The following is an 18,117-nucleotide window of genomic DNA, read 5'->3' as shown; positions in this document are numbered from 1 at the left end:
AATAGGGAGGTGTGGTGGCTATGTACTGTAATGGCAGTGACATCTTGTGGCCTTATTGTACAACTGCATGTAACAGCTGAGAAAATTATATTTGGTGTTTGTGTGTGGAATCTCAATGTAATAAAAGATATCTTTTTTTCTGTCCAACACAAATGATTTTCTGCTCATTTTTAAGATGTCTTTGCCTGATGATTCTGATGGCTGGTAAGTCCTACTAATGTTTAATCCTTAATTATCAGCCTCTCCTACATGATCTCTTTAATCCTAATGCTGACAGACAACTCCATCTCAATCTAACCCCACTCTGCTCTAAGTGTGAGCTCTTCACAGCATGAGACCTGGCCGACAAGCATTTAGTAGCCAAGTGTCAAACCCTAGCAACTTGGGCTCTATTTGGCATTATGTGCCCATGTATTGTTGGTTATATACTAATGTAAACTGACAAGCATGAACTTTAAAACATGATGCTTTAATGTACAACACTTAATCTACTGAATATATGTGAGTATCAAAAGTGTAATTGTCCATAGAGACACAAACACAGTGGGGAAAAGACATTTTCTAAGTTGCTTATTGGTAGTGTAGCAAAATTGTGAAATTTGGACACAGGGTGGATCCAAAATACTGCCCCAATCAAAAGGAGTTTCTAGCCTTTTATGCATTATGATATTAGGACATCAAATTGTCAGATGTGTTTTTCTTTTCTTTTAAACAGTCTGATCTTTACCCTGTCAGGGTGGAATGAGGGTGGACCAGCTTTAACAGCATTAAGATACTTAACACTTAATACTGAAAAGTGGAAACAGTCACAGACTTAGGAACAGTTCTACAGTGCAGCAACACTGCTTCAAAGGTTAACAAGAGTTTTTGTTCAATTATTTTGGAGCTCAAAATAATCACAGAAGAGGTTCCGGACGTCTTCGGCATGACTTTGGTCCAAACTGGTTGAGAGGAGTTGCTTGTGGCTGGGCTGAGGGCTCTCTGATTCGGACACCTCCATCTGCCACTCTACCTTGAAGGCGTCCCCATGGGACTCGCAAATGTTGTGCAGAATGCAGCAAGCCAGGATCATGGTGGGAACCACATCCAGTCCGCAGTCGTTCCTCTTGCTCAGACACTGCCAGCGTGCCCTCAGCCTCAGCAGCGCCTCCTCAGACACTTGGAGCGCTCTGGTGACTTGCTGGTTAAAGAGCTGCTGTGACTCCGTCAGTGCCACGTGACTTGCTCCTCTGCCTTTTTCTTCAGGATAAGCATTCATCAGCCAGCTTTGCAGCGGGTAGCAGGTCTCTCCCAGCAGCACATACCTGGAGGTGACATATGATGTCCAGTCAGTTATGAAAATTACACATTGAGAGACTCCTTTAACTCTTGGTCCAGCAACATTCAAACCCAAAACAAGCTCTTTGTTTTCAGGTGAGGCAGTACTGTCATTAATTAAATCACAAAAACATAGCTCCTTAAAGAAGAAGGTTGGGGACCACTGTAAAGAAATGCTTGAACTTTACCTGAGTGGTTTTCCCATGAAAATGGGTAGTGTAGCAGGCGATAGTCCACCCTCTGCAGCTGTGGCCCACAGTGATGAGTTCTGTAAGATGTCAGCTGGGTCCGTCCCACCTGGGAAACTGGCACACACATCCCAGAATTGCCCTCGGCCGTTGACAGCCACCTGAAACAACAGAGAGACACTGATGGTACTTTTCCATTATACAGTTCAAGCACTACTCGGCTCTACTCGGTTTGGTATCGGTCACGTTGTTTTCCATAACTAAAAGTACCTCCTCAAAACGGGCGGGGTCGTCATAACATGGCTGCACGGAACCGCCGTGACATCGCGACACAAACTAGTGATGAGCAAAGCAGTTACTTTTGGTGTACTGCATTATTAGAAACAGGGAAAAGATTAATTCAGTATCTGCACGACCGGAGCACAGACACAGTCAGTCACTGAAATAAAATACAGCTGAACAGGTTGTGATCCGGCTCACTATTGCCAGCTTTCAGCAGGGTTGTCACTAATGGCACATTTTCCACCGGCTCAAGCCAAGCCATGCTAGACCTGTATCATGGAAAGTGCCATTAAAAGGCTAGAAGACAATATTTGAAGTGGGACAAATAGCAGGCATATTTTTGTAGCAGCTCTGCCTTTTTTTTTTACCTGAGACAGCACTGAAAGCCAACCGGCAGGATTAGCATAGTCGGATGCATTGTTAGATGGAGAGATGATAGCAGTATGGAGTGTTGCTACGGCAGCAACACAGTGAGGAAAACCAAAACGAGACAGGAAGAGCTGTGCTGAATCTTCCAGCTCCTGTTCATCGGGAGTTCGCAGGTAGGATGAGCTGAGGAGCGCTACGATGGCGTGACACATGTCTCTGACACACCGGCACAAGGTGGACTTCCCCACACCGAACAGAGTGCTGATGGTGCGGTACTCGATGTTTGATGCCAGGCGCCACAAAGCCACTGCGACACGTTTCTCAACCGGCAGTGCCAGGCGGAAGCAGGTGTCCTGGCGAGCCAGACGAGGCCTCAGTTTGTCACAGAGGTAGAAAAACGTCTCCTGGCTCATGCGGAACTTGTCCAGCCAATCAGAGGGCTGGAATTCTGTCATCACCACCCGCTCCCACCAGTCAGTTCTTGGAGTGGAGACCCAGGGACGTGTGCGGATGCGGGCATTGGAGGGCATATTTCCTGCTATCATCATCTGAGGAGGAAAATGAAGTGAAAAAAAATTTCACATACACAATGAACATAGTTAAATATTACTACCGTGTCCACTTGAGTGGGATCTGTTGATTGATTTGACAATAGCATGTTTAATTGTTTTAGTATTATTATATAACTGCAGTTGTGCTGGTATTCTTTTATTTGAGAATTCATTAATCAATAAAAAGAAAAGGTCTGGTTTCAGATGCTATAGTCTCAAATTTTTCTGTTTTATATTGTTGTACAATCAAAACAACAAAAATCTTAAGAGGTCCCACTGAGCTTTGAGAGACTGTGACAACCATTTTATATATATATATATATATATATATATATATATATATATACTCTGACATTTTAATGTCCAAACCATTAATTAGAATAATAATAATTATTATTATTATTATTATTACTGATGCTTTAGGTGAAAACTTGCATTTCTGTCCAACTGCACATCAAATGGCAGTCACAATATTTGTCTGGAAGCAATTCAACCCTTTTCCTAAATTGTACAGCCCTCGAATAAACATCAGCAAATACAGAACACAAAAGTACTCTGGTAAATAAACACATTTCTGTGTCTGTATATTGCAATTAAATTAATGGTTTGAACACTTGTTTGTATGATTACATTTGCATATTGTTTCCAGTTGTAGGTTGGTGCATAATATGCCAAATATGTCCATTTAAAACTAAACTGTAGTCTAAACCAGATTTTTTTTTTAGATGTTTTCCTGTTTCAACACACTGACTCAAATAAGTGGGTCGTTATCAGGCTTCTGCAGTGCTTGCTAATTATCTAACCATTTGAATCAGGTGTGTTGGAGCAGGGAAACATCGGAAACAAGCAGGACCAGGATTGAGAAATTCTGGTCTAAACAATAAGGTGTACACCAGGTGAAGTGTCTGAAGACTCTGGGCATAATGAGCCAGAGAGGGAGGAAGGAGACTGGACTGACCATGAGCATCCTCCTCTGTCTCTGGAGGAAATACTGTCGGTGTCTGACGCGTCTTTGAATCTCATTGCGCCTCTGGACGTTTGCGTTGTTTATGTCCCTCCTGCGCTTCAGCAGCATGTAAGTCATCAGGAACATAAAAGACCGCAGCTCTTCCTCTTCCACCATGTTTCACGGCTACAACCAGGATGTCACGTTACGAGAATAAGTTAATAGTCATAAAAGCTAAACATTATATGGTTAAAAAACAATTAATGGCGCCACCCCTGGCGATTCCGCATCTTCTACCATTTCTTTATAAACTTATCAACATTTTACAAAGGCTACTTCCGGCTAAATCTGGGGTTTTCCGTTTTGTGACAGTGACCATCAGAGCGGTGCTGCCATCTAGCGGATTTACAAAATAATGTTACGTAATGCGATCCAAATGTAGAAAACCATCAAATTGAGGTGTAGATGAGAAATAATGTGAGTTTATTTACTCAAGTAAATGTCTTGAAATCAAAGTCAAAGTAAAAGCACAATAATAATACATTTACACAATTCTTTTTTTGTTTTTACTGTAGTAAAAATAGTGAATACACTAATATGCAAGTCTACTGTATAAATACTGTGTGGCTCAGGAAGTATTTCTCTATATTTAGTGACAAAATACTAACATTCATAAATCATATATATTTTGGTGAAAAGAATGTTTGCTTGCATACTACAAGAACACTTTTAATTTTGTTTCTTTAAGGTGATCTCTTCAATACTGGGTAGTTTTATCTGTAATGATGTGTCATACTTTATGAGGATGATCAAAGTATGTGTGAAAACAAAATGATTTAGTAAAGCAATTTTTACAATATTACAGTTATAGAATCATGGAATAAAACCCATAAGAGATGTGTATAATGGACACAACCATTTAAAAATTCAATGCTTAATCATGTGACACCTTGTTTTAGTAGAAAAACTTACTGGAATAAATCAGTTGTTGACATGTCAGCACTCCCGAGTAATAAAGGCTACAAAGTTTGTTCAAGTGACTCAAATGATTGGATTTCCTTTCTGTGATTTAGTGCAGCTTATGTACACCTCTCAACTATCCTGTGTTTCTTCCATAGAATGTTTCTTGCTACAGTTATGTCATCAAGGACAGAATCACAGCCTACATCCTCTAAAATAATCAACATCTGTCTCTGACAGACTCAACAAAACACACAAAAATGGCATGTTTATAGAAAAACATTTATTATAGGGAGGATCCACTGGATTGGAGCAGATGACGCTCAGTGCAGTGTCTAAGTGAACATTTGATGGAAAAGACACAGAACAAGAACGGGAGGACAAATACTTATGTCAACGGCTGTGTTTAGTCTGTCTGAGGAACTCCATGTCCTTCACACATCAGAGCGGCTGTCGGTCTGTTCAGATAAAGAAGACGCCAGTGACATTCCTATGTTTAAGAACAGAGTTTGAAGAGTAGGATTTATCTTGAGTTCGCCCTATGTCAGCTGGGATTGGTACCAGCGCCCCCCCATGACCCTCAAGTGGAGGATAAAGCAGTAGATGATGGATGGATGGATGAATGGATTGGGTTTAGTGTTAGTTACATCAGTGTGTGATCATCTGCAGCAGACGGAGGATCATCATCTACTCTGTAAGATTGCTGTAAATTTTATAATTTATTAGAAAGCAGAGGAGACACCTAGGACACTACTTTAACTCGAGTGATGAACAAATCTGCTGCTGCATTCTCAAACTCTTTGGCGTCCATGTTGCCACCTGGACCCCGCGCCTGTGCCCCAGACATGGCCGCAGCTAACTTGTGGGGAGAGATCTTGGCGCTGGCCTTCAGGTAGCGGATAGCCTTCACATTCGCCTCCAGACAGACATTTGCTTTAGTGTTCGCATTAACGCAGCAGGTGGCATCACAGCCCTGGGAAGTCTCCAGTGCTTCCTTCAGGGTCCCCAGCACAGCCAGACACAGTGCCCGCGAGGCAGGCCCTTCGTCTGGGCAGCAGACCTCGGCGTAAAGCCTCTGAGCCTGTCGGATGTAGTCTGAGAAAACGGCACACGTGAGCACGCCGTGGCGGAAGACATCGTAAGGGACGGCCTCATGGTCGTGGCAGTGGAGCCGCCGGAGGAGCGGAGCGGAGGTGGAGGCAGGGACTCCACCCTCACTGCACAGACACTGCAGAGTCTGTGTGTAGAGGCTACCTCTCACTCCTCCTCCCTCACCTTCACCACCTCCTCCTCCTCCTGTGGGGCTCTCGGTGCAGGAGCCTTCCTGGCCCTCAGGAGTCTCACCTGGATGTTTGCCGGGCCCTGTGAGGTTCAGGAGGTCGTAGGCCACACGGACATTGTTGCTGAAGGCAGATCTGGGTTTAATGTGAAAAGTTCCATTAAAGAAGAAGTCAGTCATGAAGTAGAACATTAACTAAACAGGTTTTTAAAGCTCCAGCGTGAAACATATGTTGCCAAAACACTGCTAACATAAACAGGTTAAATCAGTGTTAATTTCATCAGATGAGACAACAGGAAATATTTTCATCAACACCCTTTTATCCATGACTAAGACAAGACAACAACGAGACTGCAACAATGTCCTAAAACACTGATTAAGACTATATTAACATGCGTGAGCGTTAGGTCAGATGAAATCAGTTGGTTCAGCGATTAAATGTTAAATGTATTTGTAAAACTCAGCTGACTCAGTGTGAGTTTGGAGCGCTAACCTCTGGGAGTGATGCGCCAGGCGCAGGTGCCATAGCGCCCGGTTGAGATGCTGCTGCTCTCGGGCGCCTGCGCTCGGCGGGCCGTTGCTCAGCTGATCCCCGTCGCCGCATCCAGCTGTGCCGGCGCCTCTGTCCGACATGGAGGCCAGGTGGCAGAAGTGGTCGGCAAGAAACCCGATAGGATCGTCCGACCTGGCCTCGACCATCTTGAGGATGGCGCCGCGGAGCAGCTCTCCTACTCCCGCCTGCGACAGAAACTCCCGGTCGCTGTCCGATTTGGTGGCCTTGCCCTCGGGCATCTCGGGCATCTCGGGAGCAGCGACTCCTGACCGGCGTTTCTCTTTGTCCGCCATTGCTGTTGACGTCCCGTGTCGCAGCAACGGCAGCGGAAGTCGTAAAACCGGAAATTGACCATTTATTTATTTCATAAAGCTTTATTGGTAACCACAAAAGAAAAAAAAAAAAAAAACAAAAACATATAACAAACATTTATTAAAAATGAATCTCACATAAGGGGTTTTATTCCGTTATAAAGTTGTAGAATTGTAATAAATGAATGGTTTTAATCAATTTTAATTTCTTCTTAAATTTTAAGTGCTTATATATGGGCAATGTCTTCGAATATCTTTGCTTTATGTACATACAATTTGGCTAAAATAATGAGCAAGTTAATTATAGTTAAAACAAATTAATGAATTAACAACAATGAACCCAGTCTGTAATGTATGAATTATATTTCCAAACTATATATTTAAAAAAAAGGAAATTAATTGATCCAATGAGGCAAAACGATGCAATAAAAGAAATTGATTGTTGCGGCTGATCAGTATGTATTATAGTTAAAATTACAAGAGGAAATCTGTAACTTTAAACAAGCTCAGTGGAATCTGACATTTTATATATGAATAATCTAAAATTGTTACATGTTACATTTTCAACTTTGACCTTTTACAATCATATTTGACTTTAAAATCAGTATTCTGGCTTTCACTAGGTTTCCTTTTCTTTACTAGTGATCAAAAAAAACCAAGCATTTAAGTTGTCACTCACTCACTCACAAAGCAGACTCGTTTGATATTTTATTGAAGAACTTTATTACTTTGCTTTTTTAAAAATACAACATCATAATATTATTTTGTGACAATACCAGTTACACATAAATCACATATAGAATGGCTCAATGAGAGGTAAGGTGACTTAGTGTTATTTACTGACTTCTCTGCCTGATCCATTGTTTTTAAGCCAGTGTATGGCTTTATTGCTGTATGTTTTTAATGTTGGATGTATTGTTATGCATCTATCCATCAATACAAAGATAAACAACATATCTAACAAAACCAAAATGTTGATTTTAAATTAATATCTGTACTTCCTTACTCAACCTGCTGCCATGACAGTCAGACTCCATATAAGTGGCAACAACATTAATAAGATAATAAAAACATGTACATTTTCTGTCATTTAGTCTCACAAAAAGCATTTAAATAAAACAACAGGCAGTAAAAGAAACAACAGTAACACAAGCCCATGACCTGACAACTGGTTGATTGCCTTTTAAATGTATGCTGTGGAAAGAATGATGCACCATGATTGTCATTAATGGGACAATACTTGGTTTTTTAACCTAAACCATATCTCCCATAAATATCATATCAAGTTTAAATAATGGGGGCATTTGTTCTTTTTCTTCAAGGTAATATCTTTAAAAAGCATGGAGTTGCACCTCTATTTGGAGCAGTACTTTTCAAATGTGCAATCATAATGCACGCGCCGCGTCATCAGCATGTGTCGAGATGCCATTCATTAGCGGTGAATGGGTTCCGTTGGTGAAGAGGACTTTTTTTGACGCGGGGACTTCGCCGTTGATGTAGACATTATGCGGAGGCAGGAAGTCTCTCTGCAGCTTGTGCTCCAGGAGCATGTGGTTCTGAGGAGGGAGGCCGAGGCACGCTCTGAGGAAGACAAAGGAGGAAGACACAAGTCAATGTCTGACACAAACATCAACAGCAGAATTCCATACTAAAATCCATACTTTCCTCTAAAGGAGAACGTAATTTACAAAATCTACATCATTTTCTATTGAAGGAGAGCTGAAACTAGCGAGTGAGACCATTAACCTCTCAGGAAAATGTTTACTAGAGACATCTTCTTACAACAAGAGGCATCGCCCCCTGGTGGCTTTTCAATATTTTCTTATTTCCTGATTGGCTTCTGGTTATACCTGTGTACCTAAAATATCTTTTAAATGTTCCATTTCTTTGTTAAACTGGGGGATGAGGTTGCACAGCAAACGCCAACCAACACCTTAACGTGAAACTGATGCACACCTCATGATGTTTTCTATGCTGGCTCTCTGGCGGAAGAAGGCGTTGATGACCGGGGTTCCTGGTGGGACCAGGGGTGCCTTGCAGAGGAAGGAAAGCAGCGCTAAGATACTGTGGAAAGACTGGTAGTCCCTCTCCCCCTGAGGCCGTACTGTCACACGCTGACAAAGCTCTGTCAGGATCACCAGGTCCAGTATGATTGGGCTGGCCAACAGAGAGTCCTGGTGCAAAGACAGAACGATGGGGTGAGAAACTATGGGGCATCAAAGGGATAAAGGAATGGTTTAAGATGTTCTTGAATTATGTGGAGTTCATTTGCTGCAGCAAAACACAGTTCCCTGCAGGGTAGAAAGTTAGCGGCCCTTCGTCTTGCATCATTAAAAGTCTTAAATGTGATGTGGAAGAACTCTGATAGTGGCCTGATTGAAGAAACAAGGCATTTCCTTTTCATAAAATTGCCCTAGAAATGAGCCTTAATGTCATGGATACATATTTCCGGGGGAAAAGAGTTAATTTCCGACCCTGCACTGATAGTGATAGTGATACTGTTGCAGTACTAGTACCACGGGAATCCCCATAACTTGACTACTTCTTTCAGTTTTACACATTGGCTTTATTTTCAGCTACAATGACGCATAAAACTTACTCGTATCTATTATTTAAGTGACTGAACTACTTCATTTAGCTTTTCTACTCCCACTGCAGCTGCTGTAGATTTTCTGGTTCTTTCTTTGTTCGATTTAATTTGTTTGTAGAAAAAAAGTGTGATGATCCCTTTAATAACTGGCGCACTCTCTGCTTTCAGTAATCATTTATGCATTGCAATAAAAAAGTACTTATTATACTATTTCAACATTGCTTATTGTACCGTGTGTGTGAACAATAAATGGAATAGATAATAGTAGTGAGCTTAAGTAGGTTTGCCCCTGAAACAGGAAATGGCTATTGTAATATGTAGGTGAACTGTATTTTTAAATTAGCTCTGATACTCGCTGAGAAGGATTAACAATAAGCTCCGTCTCCTGAGCCTCCTCCTCCATAACTGCAGTCGGAGAAGTCAAGGTGTTAAGTTTATCTTTTAGGAGTTTGGATTTAGAAACTATAAAAATATAGCAGCTTAATGATAAGGTAGAGTGTGGTTTTGTTTCTGATACACACAATTACAAACTTTATTGACCACTGACCTCACAGGTGTTGTGCAGAGCTATAGTATTGGTTCCGCCCATCATTATTTCTGAGGTGTATTCATCCATGGCACGCTTGCTGTCCCCCACATAAGGAACGTACTTAATCACCACCTGAAACAACACACAGAGATGATCTTTATTAAGTCGGAGCAGGTGTGTTGTTTGTTGAACATCCACATGCAGGCGAATTCTTGTCACTCACACAGTGGTCTGGTTTCTCTCCAGGCTGGAACAGGATGGGGTTTGACCGCACCATGTCGTCCACCACGTTGCTCTTGGAGATCTCTTTGGAGCGGAACTGCTGCGGAGCAGACAGGTTTTTCCCATCGTTGTTGCCGAGGTGGTTGTAGCTGACGATGGAGGTTGGCTGTCAAAAGAAGAAAAAAACAATTTGCTTAGAAAACGATCAATACGACGCTACAGTAGTTAGTGTTCTTCAATGTTCTTCTAATGTATTTAAAACATCGTGTACATTAAATATCCTAGGTTGAAGCTCCCCATTTTGCTTCCCAGTCTATATTTTTAATGCCAGGGTTCTCAAACTTTGGTTAGAGTCCCACCAGGCGTACGAGAGCTTCCTCTGGAGGAAAATCAGAAACACTGTTCTACTGTATATACCAGGTTATGTGATCGGAGTAGAGTTGAGGAATTTTGATCAGAGTGTGAAGCAAATGAAACAAATGACAAAAAATACTAAATAATAATAATTAGAGTCACCTTATCTCTCACTTCATCTTAATCTAACTTCACTATACCAGTGTGTGAAGTATATGTGAAGAAGAGGAGGATGAAGAGAGCAAATGTTATGAGAATAAATCTGCCTCCTGTGAAAAGTCTGTAGCCGGCTTTGCTCGACCCCATTTGCGCCACTGTATTTTAATGTTGGCGATGATGATGTTACTTCGAGAGCTCAATATTCTCTCAGGTGGTAATGCATCTCCACAGTAGAACCTAATTGGTCTTGTGCTCTAGACGTTTTTGAGCGGTGTAGTGAGGCTTTTTAGCTTTGATATTGTTCAGTATTTACGTTCACTGCTGGAGTTCAATGTGTTCAAGTGCTACTCACAGTATTACCAAACCAAAACATGACGAAACACTTTGCAGCCTGCAAATGAAAACGTTTTTTTGTGATTATGCTGGCTGCACCACTGGTATCAGTGAAGCCAGTATTTTAGTTGAACATGTTTCTTTAATCTCGGACGACATATCATGGTTGGTTTGGTATTACATTTCTTACATAATTATTATATCACCTTTAAAACTACTACAACTCTAACTACCACTGCTACTACTAAAAAAACAATAATAATACAGTTCACCTACATTATATGGTGATTTAATAAGAAGCCTAATTTTTGCCTGTTTTGTTTGTGCACTATAAACAGTAGTATGTGGCGATGATGTGCTTCAGATAAATAAGTTTTGTGGGAGTGGTACACAACGAATTAGACCATGTAGTCGCTGGTGGTTAAGCAGTTGTCGGAACAATTACAACAATGAAGATGAGACCGATACTAGGACTCCCTGCGGTCTACATTAAGCTGTTCGGGAGTTAGTGCTCTGCAGTGTAGCTGACTATCTTTCAAAGGAGTGACTCAGTCTGATCAGTATCCATCAGCCTTCCTTCTCCTCAGGTGTCACTTTTCCTCACCTTGATTCCTGCACTGACCAGAAAGTCCACAAGCACCGACTTGATCTTGGTCTGACCGGATTTGAAGTCATCTCCTCCAATGAACACGCCTTTCTGCACGGCCAGCTCGATGGCCCCTGGGACAAAAGTGTTCTGCGGGGAGCCGTTGATGAAGGCGCAGTCCTCCAGTATACTGGCCACTGCAAAAAGAGTGGAGGGAGAAATTTCCTTTGCTCCAGCCTGATGGATACAGCAGGAGAAAAGGGGGGGGGAAATGGTTGTTGCAAAATGTATCATCATATTACACCAAAGCAGAAAGCTTGACTCACTGTGCCCCTGAGAATGTCTTAACATAAGCTTTGTAAAGCAGCAAATTTATCAAACATTTAAACCCGCGATATAAACTCTTATTGTTGCTGACAGCAGTGCAAGTATGCTGAAGACACGAGATGAGATAATAACTCACCCAAGAGGTTCAAATAATAACTCTAATCCCCTAATCTGTTATAAAAGGAATAGCTGACTGTTTCAGGGTCGTTCTGGCATTTAATTTACAAATACACAGCAGAGAGCTCATCTCTTCATCCTCTAAAGCTTTAATAATCACAAAATATGATGGAGGATTATAGTTCAGTTTTCAGCATTAGGGGGAAATTTAGGTTGACTGTAGGATTCCTGACGACCAGCCACCGACACAACTCATGGACAATTACAGACTTTTAAACTAGAAGGCTCTGCTGACTTCATCTGAAAGGGATAGTTCAGTTTCTATTGAAGAGCGTTTGTTTGCGATATTGACAAATTATCAACAATGAATTCGCCGAGCACACCTAACAACCTTGCACCGTCTTACGTCAATGATAGTGATATACTGTAATTGTATGTCTGCATCATTTCTTGCACTTAAGAAAGAGCCTTCTCCAAATGGAAATCAAAGATTTCTGCTCACTTCAAAAACTGCTCACTTCACGCATGAGTTCAAATGTGTCATCTGGTGACTTTGGTGATTGGAATTCTCATTTTGGATTTACACTCACACAATACCACAGTTCTTTTCTTAGCACCCGATCATAGGCTTTCTCTATAAAAGGCTGTCTAACAGTGAATCAAGTGGCCAACATATTCTTAAGCAGGCATACAATTTATCAAGTGAACCTGTTCTTCTTGTTTTCAGGTCCCCGGCCGATTTATGGAAAGTCAGTGTAGATTATGTGTCAGTCGGTCGTGCAACCACGGCACATAAAAGGTTTCTGAACCAAACTCTCCTCGTGGCTCCTGCTCTCACCTTGATTGCAGCGAGCAGGTTCTCTGCAGTGTCATTGGTCCCAGCTATGATGTCACAGAAGCGCTCAGTGTTCGCTGTCCACAGAACAATGACTCTGTCCACACCGCTTGACTTACGGAAGTCCCTTATGTCGGCTCGGACCTGCTCCATCTGCAAGATCATGTATTATTTAAGTACAATTAAAATGTACAATAGAAACGAAGTGGACGGAGGTGATATAACGTGATCCTTTTCACAGCAGGCATTTTGACGACTGCATTAAATTAGATTTAGATCAGTCAGTCCCAGGGCTCTGTGGCAAAGTGCATGCTCACTCATTGAGGTATTTAATGACTCCATTAAGTGTCTCAGCAATTATCATTAACATCTTTAATGTACACCTGGGCATTTCCTGCTCTGACAAGAGACAATGTCTGCCATGAAATGGGTCTATTACCTGCTTGGCCAGTGTCCCTGTGAGGACATTGTCAGCTCGGCTCTCTTGGTTTGCAGCAATGAAGTCTGGGATATAGATGGAGGGTCTAGGTTTGATTTGGCTCATGTGTGGTCGCAGCTGCTCCTGCAATGACCAGTCAAGCACCTGCGCTCGCTCCATAGCGCTGCCCAGATCCATTGAGGAAATATCCCAGCCTAAAAAAATACACACACACACACACACACACACACACTTCAGGTTAAAGGTCTAGTGTGTAAAATTAAGGTAAAACTATTTCCATTTGGCAGACATAGAACATGTAATAATAAATAAATTACCACCTGATTGTATGATTTTTATATTTAAATCAGGAGCAGCAAAGGTAGCCATTTGAACACTTTTTGATTTTTAATGTTTAATAAATGCTACCATAGTTTCTCCTACATGCTTGGACGGGAAGGGTGAGGTAAGAGAAATTCTGCTGCACACTATGCCTTTCACAAAAAAAAAACTAAACTGACCATCTTCACCTGCCTGACCTCTACAGCTGCCCTAAGGTCAGATTTTGCTGCCGTTAGCAGATACTTACTCTCTCACACACCTACACATTCATGCACTTTTTCTGTTTCAGGGGTTAAATGTTCAGTATCAGCAATTGTCTGTACCATCAAAGACAATATCATTAGGGTGCACCATGGGAAGGAGGTCACGGAAGGGCACATTGACCTCGCCCTCGAGCCCTGATCCCAGACAAACAGTGGAGGCCTGCAGCAGGGAGCCAAAGTAATTTGCTTTCTAAAGAATGAGGAAGACAGAGAGAAGAAAAGAAAAAAAACATTGGGATTTTAGTCCTTCTATGGAGCAAAAGTTTTACTGGATTCATGGCACAGAAATCACAAAAACCAGGTCATACATTTATTAATACAAGTCCATATAAAGAGAAAACCCAGAGACCAGAGTCAGTTAAGCTCTTCACATTCTGCTGATCATGTCAGTCTAATCAGCTCCTCCATTGCACCGTGAGAGATTTAAATCTTGGGACAAGATCTTTTAACTGCCCAGTGTTAGCCTCGGGTTACCACATCCTGGTTTAGTCTACTTATATGTATGTGAAGGAGGTGGGTATGTGAAGGAAGACTGAACACGGTGTGTTTACAGAAAATAATGAAAAAGACAAAGGCTGTAAAATGGAAGGTTCTGTTTCTGTGTGGATAGCACTGAGTACTGAGTATACCAGTGTTTCCCAACCCTGGCCCTCAGGGAACACTGCCCTGCATGTTTTAGACGTTGCCCTGCTCCAACACACCTGATTCAAATCAAGCATTGCAGAAGCCTGATAATGAGCCATTCATTTGAATCAGGTGTGTCATCACTTTGACTCTGTTAAAAATAACTTCTTGTTTGTATCTCTACAATCGCATCCGTATCACTGCATCACTTACCTTTACTCCAGTCTTGTTCCTCCAGGTGAGACCCAGCTTGTTGGCCAACACTGTGGCTGTGACCGTGGTGCCATTGTTGCCTCCCCAGCCCACCAGCATCACACCCAGCTGGGGTACATGCCTCTCAGTGCGGAATGTCATCTCAGTTGTGCGGGGCGTCACCTGTTTCCCAGTCAGACCAGCAGTTTGTGAGAGACTAGTCTACATAAAGGGATCACAGCAGTTGCTACACCCGTCTATGTGTTGATGTCCAGAGCCTGGAGGGCTCGGAGGTCCCTACTGCATCTTTACATGAATACTCAGTACTCATAACGACATTATCACACGAGTGCTAAAAATTAATTACTACAAATTTCCCACAAGTGCTCAGTAGTCATTACTTTTAAGGATCATATCAGTGTTGTCTCCTTCCATTGTCCCCCATCCCCTCTCTCCCTGTTATTTGTATGTTTGGTCTCTGTCTTCCTCTGTCTGTCTGTTCCAGCTGCTGGCTGGGCGCGGCTGACCTATCTTCCAACCTTCCAACACACCTGTTCTGAGTCTTTTTTGCCTCCTGCCAACAACCACTTTGATTAATGTGTGTTTTCCTCGGCTTCAGTTCGTCTGCCTTGCCCATTCGCTTGCTTTCCATGTTCAGACCCTGACACTGTGTTTAACCCCAAACCCCCTACCTGGACTTACAGAACCCCAAATACCCCCTGGACTTGATCTGAATAACTCTTTTACATTGCTACCCAATTTCTGCCAATGAAACAGCTTGGGGAACTCAGTCATTAGTCGGTCATTACTACGCCGTTACATGAGCACTAAAAAGTCATCACTAAAAGTGCTCAGTAGTCATTACTACATTATTATTAGTAGAAGTTTCCCTGGGGATCAATAAAGTACCTCTCATTATTACATGTCAACATAGAAGGCATTACTACATTAGTTATTATTACACTGTTATGAGTACTGTGCAATCATTCTTTCATTCATACATATAGCCAACACAACATTATTACTCAAACAGTAGTCATTACTACAGTATTGAGTCTTACTACTGCAATATGAGTACTGAGTAAGTATTACATCAAGTAGTAGTAGTTATTACAGTATTACATGAGAACACATAGTCATTACTACATTATCAAATCAGTACACTAGTTATTGGGTACATAAGTACAACTGTCTAGTGATTATAACCTCATTACATACATGAGTTCTCATGCCCAGTATGCATTGTCACATGCATAATAAAATACACACGTGATAATCATATACGAGACAATATTTAAGGGAAGCAGACTTACTGTGACTTTGTTGCCCTCTTTGCTCACGGACGTGGTGTGATACTGATACTGAGCCACTATGTGTGTATCTGTGTACCTCACATTGGGGCTGTTAACGTGGATGTTCACAGACATGGCCGCAGAGTCTGCGACACAGAAGGGGGAAAACACAATTTGTTAAACTCTCTCTCTCTGTGTCGCAAAAAAACAAAACCTGCACTACGAGTAGCGATGCGTTTCACGACACATCGACACGTCCGTCCCTAATTTAATTATTTAATGATGTGACGCAGTTCAAGTGTGCTGCGTCACATCATTAAATAATTACAAAACAAACAGTAGAGTTGTCTCTCGTTGTTACGGCTACTAAATGTAATCGTAACATTTACAACTGCAATTCGTTTTACTGTAACTCACCGTTAAAAGCAAGGAGCAGCCTCAGATATACAGGAAGTGAATGAATGAGTCGCGCGACTGTACTAAAATCCCGTCAACTGCCACACAATAGACCGGCAAACCTCGACGTGTTCGTCCCGCTGTGGAGAAGATACTTCTGAAGAGTCTCGCTTTCTAGAATGACTGGAAATTCCAGGCCGTCCACTTACATTCGATAAGAAATGCCGGGCACTGTTCCTGACGCGCTCACGTGATCGACCAAAATTGGGAGACAGCAACGAGCCAATCAGAGAGCTCGGAGCAGGTGCTACGTCACGCTACGTACGACTGTCGAGAATTGCATCTCTGTCGTGTGGACGCACACAGCCGAAACAGAAGCTTCCAGTCGTTTTTCTGCAAAGGCTTGAGAAACAAAAAAGTGTACTTTATGAGATTATTATATATATTGTGTAAAATAAAATTGTTCATATATTATGCTTCGTCTGCACTTGTCACAGTCACTGATTGAATAAACTGATGCGATGATGTACTTTGATGTGTCCTCTGTGATCGGGTTGGATGCGTGGCGTCTCAACAGCACAACTAAAAAAAGTACGTACGTTTCCAAGACGTGCAAAAGAAACGCGTGTTAGATCCCGTTACAGGTGTGCGCGTTCACGCGACAGGGATGTAATTATCTGCAGTCATGCATAAAGTAGCACAGCACCTGTAGAAACGCAAGGGTGACGTTTTAAAATGTGCACACGTGTGGGGCCGTTTTCCAGACAGTGCGTCTGATCCATAACGAGCCGGATACGATTAGAAAAATAAGACATGAGCGGATTCACCTAAGCTCGTTTTCGTGTGTACGGTAGTTGGAACAACAGCGTCTTGTTACTTCAAGATATTACGTGAATGACCCCTGTAGCAAAGGTTTAAGATGAATTTTAAGATGGCTACAGAGACCCCAATTCAAAACGTGAGCTTGGTTGCCAGATTTGCCAAAAACACGGAAATAAGAGGCTGCGTCTGGCGTTACACTGCACACACACACACACACACACACACATTATTGGTCCTATGTGGTTAATTTTCGAGCTGAGAATTATTGCAGACATGATATAAGTTGAATATAAGTATGAGAGAGATGTATTTGTTTATTGTTTTAGCAATTTATGTTTCACTTACAGCTCGGTTTTAAATAAACAAGGAGGCAAACTACAGTTGAGAGTGCACAAGTGTCTCAGTATCTTAACCGAAGCCCCTGCAGTGACAATCCTCGCCATATTGTTCTTAGACGTTTTTCTCTTCCAGTATGGTCCTTGCAATCTTAAGACATTAAAGAAGGGATGGTGAATTTCAACAATTCATTGCGAGACACAAAATTGCCACAAGGCTCCTGTAACTCGGCTGCAGATGGTAAAACCTTGACCATTCAAGTTGATATTAACATATACTTGAGTATCCTTACTGGTTCAGATCAGATCACCTACGTGTTTCTGAAACCTGTGCTCGAGGGCTTCATCCATCTGGAGCCTGCACTCCTCTGACCAGACAGAGAGACACTAACCAGATAAGTGAACTGACAGTCTACAAGATCACCTCTACATTCCTCCACAAAAAGGATTGACACCCTCTTGACATATCTAGAATGGAATGGGGACAGTGTGTATATAAAGATGTACACTTTACTTGGACTCAGTTTTTGAAAATGAGTATTATGTTTGGAACGCACAAGTCTTGACGCCCTAAACCAGTGAACATGGAAGGATTTGGATATTGTAATTAGCTAATACTTACAAT

At 42.0% G+C, this 18,117-nt stretch overlaps 3 protein-coding genes across 3 annotated transcripts; all 3 read right to left on the bottom strand.

Annotated features, from left to right (window-relative positions):
- Window positions 1-450: 450 nt before the first annotated feature.
- On the bottom strand, window positions 451-3,983 carry LOC131444330 (uncharacterized). Its single transcript, XM_058614540.1, has 4 exons — window positions 3,666-3,983; window positions 2,156-2,704; window positions 1,506-1,666; window positions 451-1,304 (listed from the first exon to the last, which is right to left on the bottom strand). Exons 1-4 carry the CDS (start codon window positions 3,828-3,830, stop codon window positions 872-874), a joined length of 1,308 nt encoding a protein of 435 aa, XP_058470523.1. The 5' UTR covers window positions 3,831-3,983; the 3' UTR covers window positions 451-871.
- An 896-nt stretch (window positions 3,984-4,879) lies between these two features.
- On the bottom strand, window positions 4,880-6,738 carry tpgs1 (tubulin polyglutamylase complex subunit 1). The gene is made up of 2 exons (XM_058615575.1): window positions 6,386-6,738; window positions 4,880-6,028 (listed from the first exon to the last, which is right to left on the bottom strand). The coding sequence occupies exons 1-2, from the start codon at window positions 6,736-6,738 to the stop codon at window positions 5,356-5,358; spliced, it is 1,026 nt and encodes a 341-aa protein (XP_058471558.1). The 3' UTR covers window positions 4,880-5,355.
- A 713-nt stretch (window positions 6,739-7,451) lies between these two features.
- Window positions 7,452-16,593, bottom strand: LOC131445271 (inositol-3-phosphate synthase 1-A-like). The gene is made up of 11 exons (XM_058616229.1): window positions 16,357-16,593; window positions 15,961-16,085; window positions 14,669-14,830; window positions 13,892-14,021; window positions 13,248-13,441; window positions 12,812-12,961; window positions 11,548-11,766; window positions 10,099-10,263; window positions 9,894-10,007; window positions 8,713-8,930; window positions 7,452-8,337 (listed from the first exon to the last, which is right to left on the bottom strand). The coding sequence occupies exons 2-11, from the start codon at window positions 16,072-16,074 to the stop codon at window positions 8,142-8,144; spliced, it is 1,662 nt and encodes a 553-aa protein (XP_058472212.1). The 5' UTR covers window positions 16,075-16,085; window positions 16,357-16,593; the 3' UTR covers window positions 7,452-8,141.
- Between the last annotated feature and the right edge of the window lie 1,524 nt (window positions 16,594-18,117).

The sequence above is a fragment of the Solea solea genome, chromosome 18, assembly GCF_958295425.1.
Source record: "Solea solea chromosome 18, fSolSol10.1, whole genome shotgun sequence".
Taxonomy (NCBI): domain Eukaryota; kingdom Metazoa; phylum Chordata; class Actinopteri; order Pleuronectiformes; family Soleidae; genus Solea; species Solea solea.
The sequence above is the reverse complement of the archived record's forward strand: the minus strand, read 5'-3'. Positions and strand labels throughout refer to the sequence as shown.

Bases quoted from the DNA above. Each gene is read 5' to 3' on its own strand.
- LOC131444330 (XM_058614540.1), bottom strand. From the start codon at position 3,830: ATGGTGGAAGAGGAAGAGCTGCGGTCTTTTATGTTCCTGATGACTTAC. The intron at 1,667-2,155 runs GTAAAAAAAAAA...CTGTTGTTTCAG, and splicing joins GGCTTTCAGTGCTGTCTCAG to GTGGCTGTCAACGGCCGAGG. The intron at 1,305-1,505 runs GTAAAGTTCAAG...TGTCACCTCCAG, and splicing joins TTCATGGGAAAACCACTCAG to GTATGTGCTGCTGGGAGAGA.
- LOC131445271 (XM_058616229.1), bottom strand. From the start codon at position 16,074: ATGTCTGTGAACATCCACGTTAACAGCCCCAATGTGAGGTACACAGAT. The intron at 14,022-14,668 runs GTAAGTGATGCA...CTCATTCTTTAG, and splicing joins GGAACAAGACTGGAGTAAAG to AAAGCAAATTACTTTGGCTC. The intron at 8,931-9,893 runs GTCAGTGGTCAA...TCTTTGCACCAG, and splicing joins CTCTGCACAACACCTGTGAG to GACTCTCTGTTGGCCAGCCC.
- tpgs1 (XM_058615575.1), bottom strand. From the start codon at position 6,738: ATGGCGGACAAAGAGAAACGCCGGTCAGGAGTCGCTGCTCCCGAGATG. The intron at 6,029-6,385 runs GTTAGCGCTCCA...CATTAAACCCAG, and splicing joins CTGGCGCATCACTCCCAGAG to ATCTGCCTTCAGCAACAATG.